At 37.0% G+C, this 14,768-nt stretch overlaps 1 protein-coding gene across 2 annotated transcripts in view; it reads left to right on the forward strand.

The window, feature by feature from the left end:
• Positions 1 to 14,768, forward strand: part of STIM2 (stromal interaction molecule 2) — a 138,175-nt gene that overhangs the window by 52,308 nt on the left and 71,099 nt on the right. For both annotated transcript variants that reach the window (XM_044389759.3, XM_026514556.4), the window contains exon 2: positions 3,475 to 3,605. In XM_044389759.3, the coding sequence (XP_044245694.2) occupies positions 3,475 to 3,605 (131 nt within the window). The remainder of the gene's footprint in view (positions 1 to 3,474; positions 3,606 to 14,768) is intronic.

The raw sequence follows: 14,768 nt of genomic DNA on the forward strand, positions 1-14,768 counted from the left end.
GCCCCAAAAGAAGATAAAATTTTATGTGGGGAAATGGATCACTCCTTGCCATACCCTCAGCTCCTGTTTTTCCTTTCCTTCTGCTGCTCCAGCTTGGCAAAACACCAAATCCTAGAGCAATATTCATCATTTCCCTCCTCCATTCCTTGGACGCATGGAGTATTGCAAGCTGCTAGGATTACAGTAGCACTTCCTGACAGCTGTGCCTCCCAGCCTTGCCACCATTCTGTCTGTTTTCCACTGTCACCAGAATGATCTATCTTAAGGAATCTGATTGTGTTAGGCTTCTCCTTGAAAATGCCCTATGGGCTTCTTATAGTTTTCAGGATAAAAATCCAGATTCCTTAGTTTGGAAAATGACTCTTAGAGATCTGGCCCCTTCTTTCCAATCTCTTACCTGATCTCTTTTCTTTTTTCCATATATTCTCTGTATTCTGGACATATTAACTAGTGGCATTTCTCTGAATGTTCGTTTTCTTTTCATGTCACTGAACATATGATGTTTCTTTTTCTAGGCATGCATTTCTCTCCTTTCCTATAGTCATCAACTATAGGACATTTAAAACTTCCCAAGGTTACCTCTAGAAAACATCTGACTTTTCTTTTCCAGTCTGTATTGGTGCCCTTCCTCCATGCTCTCCTAGCACCCTACAAGTGGTGTTTTCGGTGGTCCCTAACCTAATGTAGTATTCCAAATGCTTCTTTTCTCACTAGACTGTGAGTTTTTTTCAAGTACAAGATACTTTTTTTTTTTTTAAAGGTTTTATTTATTTATTTGACAGGGAGACAGCCAGTGAGAGAGGGAATACAAGCGGGGGGAGTGGGAGAGGAAGAAGCAGGCTCTTAGCAGAGAAGCCTGATGCGGGGCTCGATCCCAGAACGCTGGGATCACGCCCTGAGCCGAAGGCAGACACTTAACGACTGCGCCACCCAGGCGCCCCAAGTACAAGATACTTTTTGTTAGCCCTTTAATTCCTTATGCCTGTCACTGGTTTGCACAGTATAGAAGCCTAGAAGTTTATGATTTAGTTTGTATATGAAGTAACAGAATTTATCAGAGACACAAAATTGCCTAGCTAAGTCCTAGTATTATGATCGTGAGAAATAGAACATGGTTCCTGCCTTGTTCATAAGCTCAGTCGTGTGGGCAAAATGACCCATGAAGCAGTTAGAGATTAATAAAGTACAACATCAAATGAGGACTTAGGTTGAATGATTTGAGAATAAAATATAATCGAATTTCAAATTCCTTGGCATTTCATATCTGTTCTTTATTTTTCTCCTTAATACTTACGCTGCTAACATGCTCTGCCTTTTGCTTATTTATCTTGTTACACTCACCTTCTCCACTTTGCTGCAAGTTTCATGAGGAATTTTAACTTCTTTTTTCAGTATGGTATTTCCAGTGCCTGACACATGGTATATGCTCAGTAGACATTTGCTGAATGGATGGAATAGTGTTCAGGGAAGGAGCTAATCCCTAGAAGATAATACAGATATAGTACAGAAACACTTCCTGTAGAAGTTAATCCTGAAACAGACTTTGAAAGATAATGTTTTATTAAATAAGTTAATTTAAGTAAAAATATACCAATTTTATTTTTACATGAATTTTTTTCAAATCAGATGTTCCTCCTAATTTTCTTTTAAAGCTTTATAAGGTTTTTAGAGCCCTCATCATTCATTTCTTTTTGAGTTTGACAGGGTTGACAACAAAGCCTATTTAATCAGTGAGTGATGCTAACTACCCCTTGTATACTTATTGCAGTAACACTTTCACTTCACATATTTATTAGCAAAATAAAATATGTAAAAAAAATAGCTCTGCTGGAGGCAATATCACATTGTATTCGGATCCTCTCTATTTCCATATGTTAGGATACCTGGGAGTTTATCTTTTACTTTACATCCATTCAAAATAAGTACAAATGAGTTGGAACTTGTAGGCATATCAGGGTTCTGGTTGTTTTGTGATTGTAATTGTAATTTGTGATTTGTAATTGACCACTGTACCTGCAAGTTCTTAGATTTTAACAAACCGTGATCAGAGTTTTAAATACACACACACACACATCATATAACTTAGGAGCATTTCCCCTTTTTATAGTTTCCTTTTCTGTTTGCTTCTCTTCCAAGACTAAAGGAATTAAAATTACGTGTTGAATTAAAACTATTAGAAATGTTAAGTCCTCCAAAGGGTTACACCTGGAACGTGCGTGTAATACAGATTTGCATTATTCTTTTACCAAAAAAGAAAAAAAAAAGTAATTGGTTTCTAGTAGTGGCTTCTTGGAATTTTTTCCTAAGCACAGAATTAGGTTATTTCTTAGACCATTATAGCTGCAGTAGATCTTAGTAAACATCTAGACTACTTTATTTTAAAATACAGGCATGGTATCTAAGACACAAGGACAAATGACTTGTACAAAATCAGACACTTAATTTATAACAGGGGCAGAATGATGAACTAAATTTTTAACTGTTGTTGAGAAGACCAAACTGTGGCTAACCCTTCTGTTATGCTAGTAACCACTTTAAACTTTTAGGCCATTCCTATTTCTAGAAATACATGTGGTTCTGATGATGTTTTCAAAGGGTATTTTAGTGACCTGGTAAAACGGTAGAAGTAAGTCCTTGGACTTTGTCAGTCTGCCAGTCAGCCAGATTGGGTGTGAATGAAGTTTTGGCCGTATGTTTTCATTTTAGTGTATAGGCTGTTTACTATTTGAGTCAACAGGTAACTTTTACTAATCTGATTTTTAAGCTTTGAAAAGCCTTAAATTGCCTCTAAATTGTTAGTTTTTGACAACCTGAATATGGAAATTTACACATTTTCCATAGGAAGAGGTTTAACCAATAAATATATATTAAAGAAAACATGAGGAATACGATTTTTGAAAATTCAGTATTCTTTCCCCCAGTTTCTCCTTGTTAAATTTACAAAGTGGTGTATTTTAAAAGGTATTCATATGGGTGGATTCTGATTCTTAAAAGTGAAAAAAAAGTCTCTATCATATGACTCTTCTGTATATCCTTTTCTTGTGTTCTCTTCTATATTTTCTTGGATTCATATTTTAGTTAAGCTGGATTCTTCGAAACTAACATCTTGTATTCTATGATTTTTAGGGTTTTCTTTCTTAAGTGGTTCTATTTTTGGGGGGAGAAATAATTAGTAAACATGATGGGTTGGAAAAGAAGAAAGTGGTTCAATATATGTAAGAATATAGACAACTTGAAGTCAGTACTGGAGTTACTCCTGGTGGTAGTTGCCTAATATCCATTAAATTGAGTTATTTATTTTTAGTGAGTTGTGTTCATATTTTATACTTTCAATGACTCTACTAGACTTTTAAAAACCCGTTGGTTTGACTTAGTCTGAAATTTAATATGTTGTTTTTCTTTTAATTATATTCTCAACTATATAGTCTATGTTTTGGTACAGCAAGTTAGTGATTGCCCTTTATTCTTTTTCAGATCCCTGCCTATCACTGAGTCCACCATGCTTCACAGAAGAAGACAGATACAGTCTGGAAGCTCTTCAAACAATACATAAACAAATGGATGATGACAAAGATGGTGGAATTGAAGTAGATGAAAGCGATGAAGTAGGTGGAAAGCTTTCCCTGTTATTCTCTTAAATTTTCCGATTATTCATCATGTGAGTCAGCTTCATCTTCAGTATCTTTAGTTTTTCTCTTTGCATTCTAATTTTACCCTTTGTATTTACACGCTTTTCCTTTTTTCTTTTTTCCTCATGCGTATACAAGTCTTCCCAGTTTTATAAGAATCTTCAGTCTCATGTTCTCGCATTTCTCAAACATATATCCTGTTCAGACTATATCAGTTATTATCTATTGCTGCTTTATAAACCGCCACAAAGCTTGGTGGCTTAGGACAACAACGGTTTATCATTTCTCCTGATTCTCTGGGTTGACTGGGCTCAGCTGGGTACGTTTTCTGTTCCCTTTGGTATAGGTTGAGGTCACTGTGATGCAATGTGGTTGCATTCAGCTGGGAGCTCTGCTGGGGCTGAAATGATGACCTCTTAGTTTTCGCAATCTCTTTCCATGTGGTCTCTCATCATTCAGAATCTGGCTCAGGCTTCCTTACAGCATGGCAGCTGGCTTCCAGGGGACAGTGTTCCAGGAAAACAAGTTCCTATGTGAAAGTGCTTATCATGCTTCTGCTTGCCTTGCCAGTGCCTGTTAATAATCAAATTGGTTAAAGCAGGTTATTTGGCTAAGCTCACAGTCTGTGTGGAAGAGGATTATATAAGGGCATGAATGCTAGGAGATGTGGTTTATTGGGGGTCACTGATGTAATGATCTACTGTACCCACTGTACAAATAAATCATGTTTTATTTCTTAAGCATTGTCATCTTCCCCTTGGCATCCCTTTGGCATCCCTCTTAGTTTCTCCATAGAAGTTTTTCTTTATTTGGTTGGAGTCTTACTCTAGCCAAGTCCCCTGGTTGTTTTCAGGCCTCTTCAATCTCTTTCTTATATTTGTCATGATTGAGATGCTTCTCTTTTAGTTTATACGATACTAAATTACGTTTTTTCTGCATTATCATCTAATGTTATATAATAGTGACATTTTCTAATCACATTGTTACCTAATAGTAACATTCTCTAAAGATTAATTCTTTTTTTTTTTTTTTAAAGATTTTATTTATTTATTTGACAGAGACAGCCAGGGAGAGAGGGAACACAAGCAGGGGGAGTGGGAGAGGAAGAAGCGGGCTCCTAGTGGAGAAGCCTGATGTAGGGCTTGATCCCAGAACACTGGGATCACGCCCTGAGCTGAAGGCAGACGCTTAACGACTGCGCCACACAGGCGCCCCCCTAAAGATTAATTCTTGACCTGCTCTGTAACACATTTACCTTGCGAATGCTCATCCTTTTGTAGGCTACACTTGATTCCTCCATCTCTAAGCCAAGTAGATTCGTGACCTGCATATATTGCTTTCTGCCTGACATCTTTTGAGGGTTCTTACTTTTGCTTTCAAGTTAGTTTGTCTAAAATAAAATCCCAGCTCTCTTTGAAGTCCCTCACTGTTCAGTGGCCCTTCTGGACCTACTTCTCCTTAGTTTTAATTCTTCGAAATCAGGTATTGGTGGACATCTTTGTAAAGGCCCAACTTATGGGTTGAAATGTGTCCCCCACAAAAAAACATATTTTGAAGTCTTAACTTCCAGTACCTCAGAATATGACCTTATTTAGAAGTAGGGTAATTTCAGATATAAATAGTTATGATAAGGATATACTGGAGTAGTGTGGGCCCTTAGTCCAATAGGACTGGTGTCTGTATAAGACAGGAGAGTACCACATGGTGACACAGACACTGGGGAAAAGATGACCCTATGGAGGCAGAGATTGGAGTTACGGAGCCACGAGTCAAGGACTGACAGACAAGGATTGCTGGTGACTCCAGAAGCTAAGAGAAAGGCATGGAACAGATTTCTCTGTTATTATAGAGTTCAGTTCCCTCAGTGGTCAGGTGGATGGGACTGAAAGTCCCATCTCTCTAATCGCCTGGTCTTCCTGCTGAGCAGCCCCATCCCAAGGTGATCTAGAGGCCCCATTCTAAGTCCTCTCTTCGCATGAACTCAGATGTGATCAAAAGGGGCAAAATGCACTCCTATCACTCAGGAAATTCCAAGGGTTTTAAGAGCTCTGTGCCAGGAACCAAGGACAAAGACCAAATATATTGCTTCTTATATCACAATTACAGAAATATTTAAATCTGGAAAGATAGCAAAAATTCATATTTTTCAATCATTAAAAATACCCGCCCAAGGAGCGATCTGTTAAACTTGCACATAATATATAGACAGGGATTAAGCAAGCTTATGCAGGTATTTGACAGCCTATTTAAATGTATCTGATTGCATAATAGTTCCTCGAATTACAAGTTATTTTAATCTTTTTAACCTCATCATCAGATAATGCTCAAATGTGTGAAGTGTTATCATTTATCACTGTGCCAAACAAAGTAAGCATGCATGGCTATATAATTTATACTTCAGTGGAATTCATCTTGAGTCTTTTAAATTTCAGTGGAATTCCAAACGTTTTGTAATAAAGGTTAGAACTAAAAACTTTATGTTAAAATGTAAAGCTTATGTTAAAAGAACCTATAACTCTGTGAGTATGACAGGTGAGCTTTAATGTTTAGAAACAGGAGATGTTATTCTTCTCTTGGTATTTCTTCTAATATTAATATTCAAAAGTAAATAAGGTATGTCTCCATATTTTATTTGTACCTTACAGAGTCTAGAAGTCCACTGTCCAGAATGGTAGCTACTAGCTACACTTGGCTGTTGGGCACTTAAAAATGAGATGTGTTATAAGTGTAAAACACACATCAAATTTTGAATATGAGAAAAATAATGTAAAATACTTAAACTTTAAAATATTGATTACCTGTTGGAAATGATAATATTATGGGCATACTGGATTCATCAAATATAAAATGAATGCCAAATGTTTCTTTTTACTTTTTAATGTGACTTCTAGAAAATGTCACATCACATGTGTAGATCAGGTTAGTTTGTATTGGAAGCACTGATCTAGAGACTGTGGAGTGTTGTAGGCTTTAAGGAATGAGTTGTTAATTCTGTGGTTCTTGGACTATTTCAGTGCCTTCTGATCAGCATAGCTACATCTTGATTTATATTTCTTGTTGAAATGTCTCTTTTTTAAAGAAGTAAATGGTAATATCATTATGGGTTTCTAGCAGTCATCATCAGGAAACTTCATGAGTTTAATAGGAAACCTTAGTCAAAAAAATTAAATTCTTAATTTCTTGTGATCTTGGTTTAAAATGTTACTTTTTTAAAATTTAGAAAAATATTTAGCATTTTAAAATGGTACTTGAAAACAATTTTTTTCTTTCTTTCTTTTTTTTTTTTAAAGATTTTATTTATTTATTTGACAGAGATAGAGACAGCCAGCGAGAGAGGGAACACAAGCAGGGGAGTGGGAGAGGAAGAAGCAGGCTCATAGCTGAAGAGCCTGATGTGGGGCTCGATCCCATAACACCGGGATCACGCCCTGAGCCGAAGGCAGGCGCTTAACCGCTGTGCCACCCAGGCGCCCCAATTTTTTTCTCTTTAGTGCTTCTGCTTCTGTTTTTTGTTTTTGGTCATATGAGAAAGCATTTACTCTTCTAATTTATTCATGCATTTAATATTGAGCTAATATTTGAAGATCTGTTTATGCCAGATACTCAAATAGATCTTGGAATATATCTGGGACAAAACAGACAGAATCTCACATAAATCTTTAAGCCCTTAAGTGGACATTTTGTTGGATGCTTGTGAAAAGGCCGACTAAACAAAAAACAAAATAAGCAGGAAAAAGGGGGTTGAGGACAGGTAGATGATGGGTAGCTGTAATTTTAAATAGGGTGCCCTCGGCAGGCCTCATTGGGAAGGTGATATTTAAAGTGTATACTGCATGCAATACTTGGACAAGTAGAGTAAGTGGCAATTTTTCAGAGCTATTCTCAAATTGAAAATAGAGGACATGAGTGTTTTAGATTAGGAACAGGATGTAAAGATGTAAAGCTTTTGCTCTCCAGGTCATTGTCTTCTGGCCCAAGATCAAAAAGATTAGAGTCAGTGTATGCTCAGTCTGTGACCTGTTTAGATTGAGTTTTTGATTACAGTCATCTATTCTGCCAATATTGAAGATATTTTAGAAAGTGTGGGTACTTGATTAAGAAATACTTTTATTAAATAAGAGAAATGAATGGTTTTGTTGCCTTGAACACAGTGTAGGAGGCAATGAGAATTCACATTGTTATTGCCTGCTTTGTTACTGAAAACTTTATGATAGTTTCTAATGTGTATGAACTTTGTTTTTACTTTTTCTCTTTCTTAAAGTTTAAAAATCCCTTTTTTCCCCTAATTTTTCTTCCTTTTTATATCCACACTTACCTTTTACTGATGTCATTTGGAATAAATAGTTTTAGAGTTTATGTTCTTATCAGTTGTTTGATTTTTATAATTAACTTTAAAACCAATTTATATAAAAAAACTGTACCTGGTATTTCAGTTTTTCTTACATTTAGCTGTTCTGCCTGAAAAGCACCTCTGTCATCATTTGTCTATATACTTCTTAGAAAATTTAGTTAGCAGCACAGATATATGTGTGTCTGAAACAAGGAGAGTCATGAAAGTAGGAAACAAAAGTAGGGTTAGAAAAAACTACTAGAAAATACATTTTAAAATAGGATCAGTGGCTTTTGAATTATGTGGAGTACTGTTTCCAAAGGAATAGGTGCATGTATTTTTAAGTTAAAATTTTAACTTATGTAATATCTCTTGCTGTGTAACAGATTCCTCCTCCCCACCCCCAAATTCGGTGGCTTACAACAATGTACATTTATCATCTCACAGTTTCTTTGGGTCTGAAATCTAGGTGTAGCTTAGCTGGGTCTTCTGGCTGTGGGTATTTCATGCAGCTGCTATTAAGATGTCAGCTGGTATTATAGACCTCTCGAGGCCTGATGCATGGCAGATCCACTGCAGGGCCTACTCATGTGGCCCTTGGCCCCCCAGGTCTTCACTGGTTGTTGGTTTGAGACAACAGTTAACTGCCACATGGCTCCTTCCATAGGGCAGCTTGTAACATGGCAGTGGGCTTCCCTTAGAGAGAGTGGGAGGGAGCCCTGAGAGAGAGAGAGCAAGAGAAGGGCAACAACATGGGAGTTACAAGTCTTTTTGTAAGCTAATCTTGGAATTGGAATCCTTTTACTCTTTTGCTATATTCTGTTTGTTAGAAGGAAGTCGCTTGGTCCAGCTGATACCCAAAGGGAGACTGTTAGACAAGGTATGGATGTGAGGATGTTGGGGTCATTGGGAGCCATTTTTAGAGGCTGCTTAGCACAGTTTCTGTACTCTGCTAACTGCAGATATTTGATGGAAAATTCTCAAGCCACGAAATTAATAAAGTATAAAAATGATAAAGTTATACAACTTCCTTCTAAAGGCTTTATATTGGAGGGGACCCACAGTAAGACTTTTCATATTGATCTTAGTCATAGAATATGTCTAGAATTTTAAAACATTGATATGTCTGATTAAAATTATCTATGAAGTAGTATTTTGTTGCTAGTAATTATATGTAATAATATGCACAAATGGTCCGGTACAACTTATTTGACGGAAGGATCACTTAGCATTCACCTGAAAGGACAAGCAGAGCAAAGGTAAGGTAAAGAGAGATTAGGTGCTAAAGAGTCCTTGATGTCTGTTAAGTTATAATTATTGAGGCATTTTCCTGCATACTAGAATTTTTATAGTTTCATAGTTCAGTAAACATGCTATCATAAAAATAGACTTTAATTCTTTCTGGAAAATAATAGCAATAACCATATAATTAGAGTAGCAGAGACTGTTAATAGGTATTCAGTAGAAAAAAAGGCTTAAATGGCCAAAATTGGGAAATGATGGGTTCTTTTAGTTTTGTTACTGTAGGAATTATCAAACTTACGTTATGGATTTATATACTAAAATAATAGAAAACATTTATTAGTGTTTGCTATTTGTTTCACACTCTAAGCACTTCGCATGGACTATGGTATGTACTCCTCATAGAAACCCTATGAGCTGAGAGTATACTCCTCATCTTATTTGCAGAAGGAGGTGAAACAGTGTACACGTGGTCACCAGCTCGTGAGTGATATGGGTGGGGTTTGAGGCCAGACTGAATGATGTTCTTGTTTTCCAGTAAGTGTTGCTTTCTTATGTTAATGTGTATCATCAGTCTCCATCGTTATGCCCTCCCTAGTACAATTTACAAATAAATAGCTATATATAAGTAGCGTACAGATACAGGAGATATACCTATATCTGTATATACAATAGTATATTAGACATGTAAATACATACTATTATACTGTTACACTTTTTAAAAATGTTCACAAATATAAATGAAAACTGAGATAGAATTAAATAGAAGTTCTCATATTTTCTCCCTCATGAGTGGATTAGATTGTGTATCCCTATGGGGTCTGGGCAACTGAAATTGGAGACGACTACACTAATGAATTATGAAGCAAGATCTGTTATAAGTCACATAGACTTCATTCCATTTTTATAAGAACAGGTAACTGAGAATTTTTTTAAAACGCATGTTCCAGGGACACCTGGGTGGCTCAGTCAGTTAAGCGTCTATGTTTGGCTCAGGTCATGGTCCTAGGGTCAAGCCCCGCATTGGGCTTTCTGCTCAGCGGGGAGCCTGCTGCTCCTCCCGCCTGCTGCTCCCCCTGCTTGTGTGCACTCTCTCTCTGTGTCAAATAAATAAAATCTTTAAAAAAACAAAAAAACGAGTCCCAGAGACACTGCTAATGTTATTATTTATTCTTCTTTAACTTTCATTGTTCACTGTATAGAGGTCTCTTAACTGTATAGCACATCAGCTCCTGATAGACTTATGGTGACCTCTCTGCTTTTCAAGATTGGAATTAGCTCTGATACCTATGACACCTGGAAGAAATGGTACTGTAAGAATGAAGCAAAACTCACACATTTATACTAATTCAGAAAAAAAGGCAGGGAATTACTGAGGTAGAACATTTAGTTATCATTTTGATAAGGGAAGACATGGTTAAAATCTACATTTTATTTCCTTTGTTTCAAAAATACTTTTTCTGTAAATTTGTAGCTATGACCATTGTACCTACAAATTCTATTAATTTTTAATTTAATTTTTATTTGTAGGGTGTTTATTGATCTGTAGAGATCCTAGAAGAGAAGTAGTGATTTTGAACACCTGTGAGTAGGGGTCTATGGAAGAAACACCCTTCTTTATCTACAAAGGAGTCATCTCTTGGAATGTGTGTATAGTTTTTTCGATATTCTGCAACGTACCAAAATCTTCTAAGCATCAAATATCTGTTTGTCGTTTTGCTTACCTCTTCTCTTTAAACATTTTTTTTCAACTGCAGTTTGGGCAATTCAAAATTATATGGAGGCTGTCTGTGTATTTTGGAAGCAAGGTAGAAAAAAGGTTGGGGCACTCTTCTTTGCATATAGCCTATAACGAGGAAGGAAAGGTGATAAATCCATAGGACAAAGTGGGTCAGCACAGCCAGATCTTTGGGCCTAAGGGAGAGAAGTGGATGAAGAGGAGTTGGTATAATTCTAAAAGATTGCTCTAAAAATCAAAGTATGTTCCCTGGACAAAGCAGCAACTTTCGGAAATGCAAATTCTCAGGACCCATCCCAGGCCTACTGAATCAGAAATGTGGGAGTGGGGCCCAGAAATCTGTATTTTAGCAAGTCCTTTGGTGATTCTGATGCCCACGTTATCCTTTAATAAATCTTACAGTTGTTTTTGCATTTTGTAACAACTTTTATAATAGTTTTTATAATCTCGGGCACAGTATTTATATTTGGCTACCCTGATGGTCTTGCAAAAGATATTGTTTCCTGCCCCTGTGCTTTGTGATTTTACTTTGCCCAAGTTCTGTAAAATTTTTTTAATATGTTCTACTGAAAGTCATAAACATGTGTAACACGGTAATTATTATAGTAATAATTGTTACTGGAAAGCAGGGTGTGCATGTATATTGCTGGGGAGAGGATTCTTTGCTTTTAAAGTAAGATGGTCCTGTAACCTAGAATAGTTAAGAACCATTGTATAAGTTATTGAGATAGATCTTAAGAAGTGTCTTTATTATTTCATAATTGTATTTAAGATATTTCTTAAGTTCTAAGCTTGCTGTCTTTCCTCAGCATTTTTTAGTTGAGTACCCAGGTTTTTTATGCCTTGTCTGGACATCTGTAGTACCTCTTTACTGGGCTTCCTTCTCTATCTCTTGCTTTTCCAATTAATTTACCTACTGCTTTTATCTTTCTGTTCATGATATTTGATAAGAATGAATTCTCCCAGACTATTTTCTTTTTCTTTCTTTCTTTCTTTCTTTCTTTCTTTCTTTCTTTCTTTCTTTCTTTCTTTCTGTCTTTCTGTCTTTCATTCATTCATTCATTCATGTTTTACAGTTTTTTAAGTTGGCTCCATGCCCAGCGTGGAGCCCAGTTTAGGGCCTGAATTTGCAACCCTGAGATCGAGATCTGAGCTGAGATCAGCCTAACCGACTGGGCTACCCAGGCACCCCTCTCCTAGACTGTTTCTTTCTTTCTTTTTTTCTTTTATTAAAGATTTTATTTATTTATTTGACAGAGCGAGAGACAGCCAGCGAGAGAGGGAACACAAGCAGGGGGAGTGGGAAAGGAAGAAGCAGGCTCCCAGCAGAGGAGCCTGATGTGGGGCTCGATCCCAGAACACCGGGATCACGCCCTGAGCCGAAGGCAGACGCTTAAGGACTAAGCCACCCAGGTGCCCCTCCTAGACTGTTTCTATTCATACGTCTTCTTGTCCCTCAAAGCAACCACCGCAGAAACCAGAAGACTTTCTCTTACCCTACCATGGCTTGCCAACCAGACGGTTTTGCCTCTGCCTCCTCTGAGTCTGATGTATTATAATGGATACCCTCTTCTTGATACGTCCTTAGTTGTATGTCATTTGAGAAACACCATTGGTACTATCTAGTTCGGTACCTATGGATTAAGTGGGCTTTTGTGCTGCAGTAGGTAGGTGCTTAAATATCATAACAGTTTCTGTGGAAAGATGTGTTTCAAATGGCAAATACACAATCTTAAATACAACAATTTATAAACTGGGAATGAATGGTCTATATTATGAGATCTGTCTATAAAGAGCCAAAAACTTCTGAAATCATTTTATGGCTTGAAACATTCAACCCAGTGCCTTTGGCCTCTTTCTAGGAAGTTACCACAACCCCTGCTTCAACTAGTAAATCTTTTAGCCCCCTTCCTCCAAATGATTTCCACTTTCTTTAGTCAGAGTATCTGGCAATTATATATTTTCATTAAAAAAATCCTTTCCCATTGCTGTTCCATTAGTTTTTCATTTCCCTTTATAGGAGTTTCATATTAAATACTGTTACACACTGGAAGGGGGCAGAGCAGCAGGGGTGTGAATCAGGATCTGTGTCTATACTGCTTCAGTTCCAGCCTGACTGTACAGCCAGTCCTGCTCCTCTCCGCCCCTCCTCCCCCAGGCATTTTCAGGATCACAGCATGGCATTGCATTTATGTAATATATTTTTTTGAGAGTTTAGCACACTTCACATATCTCCTCTTCTAAAACATCTGAGTTTCAGTATACAAAAACTATTTATTCCCACTTCACAAATGAATTAAATAAAATTGTACCTTTACTGTAACATTAACTCTATCTACTTTATAATTGTTGCTGTTGTGGATATGGTGACATATAATTCATCATCCAAACTGAAATACTTTTGAGAGTAAAAGAGGGTACTATTAATAATTACACCAGGATGACAGGTGCAAATGAGGACTGTCCTAGGCAAATGGGGCCATATAATTAACTCACTATATGTCTTACCACAGTCTGCTTTCCAGTGTAATTACCTTTGTGTCTTGCTCACTTTACTAAATTGTTATTAAATTGATCCAAGTATTGTGTGAATGTTTGTGCTATTAGTAAAGCTTGGATCTATTCCAATTCGGTTTATCACGCTAAGTCTGTATGTATGGGCACCTTGTTTTCTAGTAACATGACAGACTTTGACATAATTCTGGTTTTCCTAGAGCTAAGTGATTTTTTTTTCTTTTTATTCTCTAGAAATAAAGCAGTTTAACAATATTTTCTGTATTAACATAAAATAAAACTCATTGACTTTCACAGATTTCTAGAATTTATTTTTAAAATTTATTTATTTAGAGAAAGAGCATGAGTGGGGTGAGGGGCAGAGGGAGAGGGAGAGAGAGAATCTCAAGCAGACTCCACACTGAGCACGGAGCTCAGTGTGGGGCTTGATCCCACAACCCTGAGATCGTGACCTGAGTAGAAGTCAAGAGTTGGAGCTTAACTAACTCAGCCACCCAGGTCTCCCTGTTTTTGTTTTGTTTTGTTTTTCTTTTTCTTTTTTTTTGTTGTGAATTCCTGGCTTTCCCTATTATTCATATCTGAAGAATTGTATATAATAGTCTAAATTTTCCTGTTCACCTATCCATTGTTTGGCTTGCGAGAATTTCTCTCAGAAGTAAATGTTGCAGTCACTAACCCCATGGTCTTCAGAAGACTATTTTGCTCTAGAAAGCTGTTCTTGTGGCCTTAAGGTTGTAAGGTGCTATGCTACATCAGGGATATATAAGGTAAATTGTTCTTATCCTCTGGGTAACCCCACCATATGTTGATTATAACATCATGGTTCATAAAGCATTTATGGTGTCTCACATTATCTTCAGCAATGTTGTTTCGGGATAGGCAAGACAGGTGGTATCCCTGCTTTATAGATGAGTCTGCGCTTTGATTAGATTACTTAGGTCATACAGCTTAGGGGACTGGGCCAGAGCCCAACCATGCCAAGTCCTGTTCACTCCTGAACACGTTTAGGCACACTTCCAAGTTGTTGTTTTTTGAACTTTTGTTTAGTTTTGAGCCCTGGACTATGAAAGAACATCCTTGGTTACATTTTTGAACTGTATTTCTATTAATGACTTCAGTTTAAGTTGGAAACTTTAGGCATTGAGATCAGCTGTTTCACTAGGACCTCATACCTGCTTCTTCCCTGTATTTGGTCTGAATCATGTTCAGTTGTGTCTTGAGTGTTATCTTAAGCATGGCTGGAGATTCTACCTTATCTCACCCTAAAGACTACCTTTCACCCCTGTATTTCCTTGCTGGGTCTGACCTGGCTTGA

Source organism: Ursus arctos, unplaced genomic scaffold (genome assembly GCF_023065955.2).
Source record: "Ursus arctos isolate Adak ecotype North America unplaced genomic scaffold, UrsArc2.0 scaffold_9, whole genome shotgun sequence".
Lineage (NCBI taxonomy): Eukaryota > Metazoa > Chordata > Mammalia > Carnivora > Ursidae > Ursus > Ursus arctos.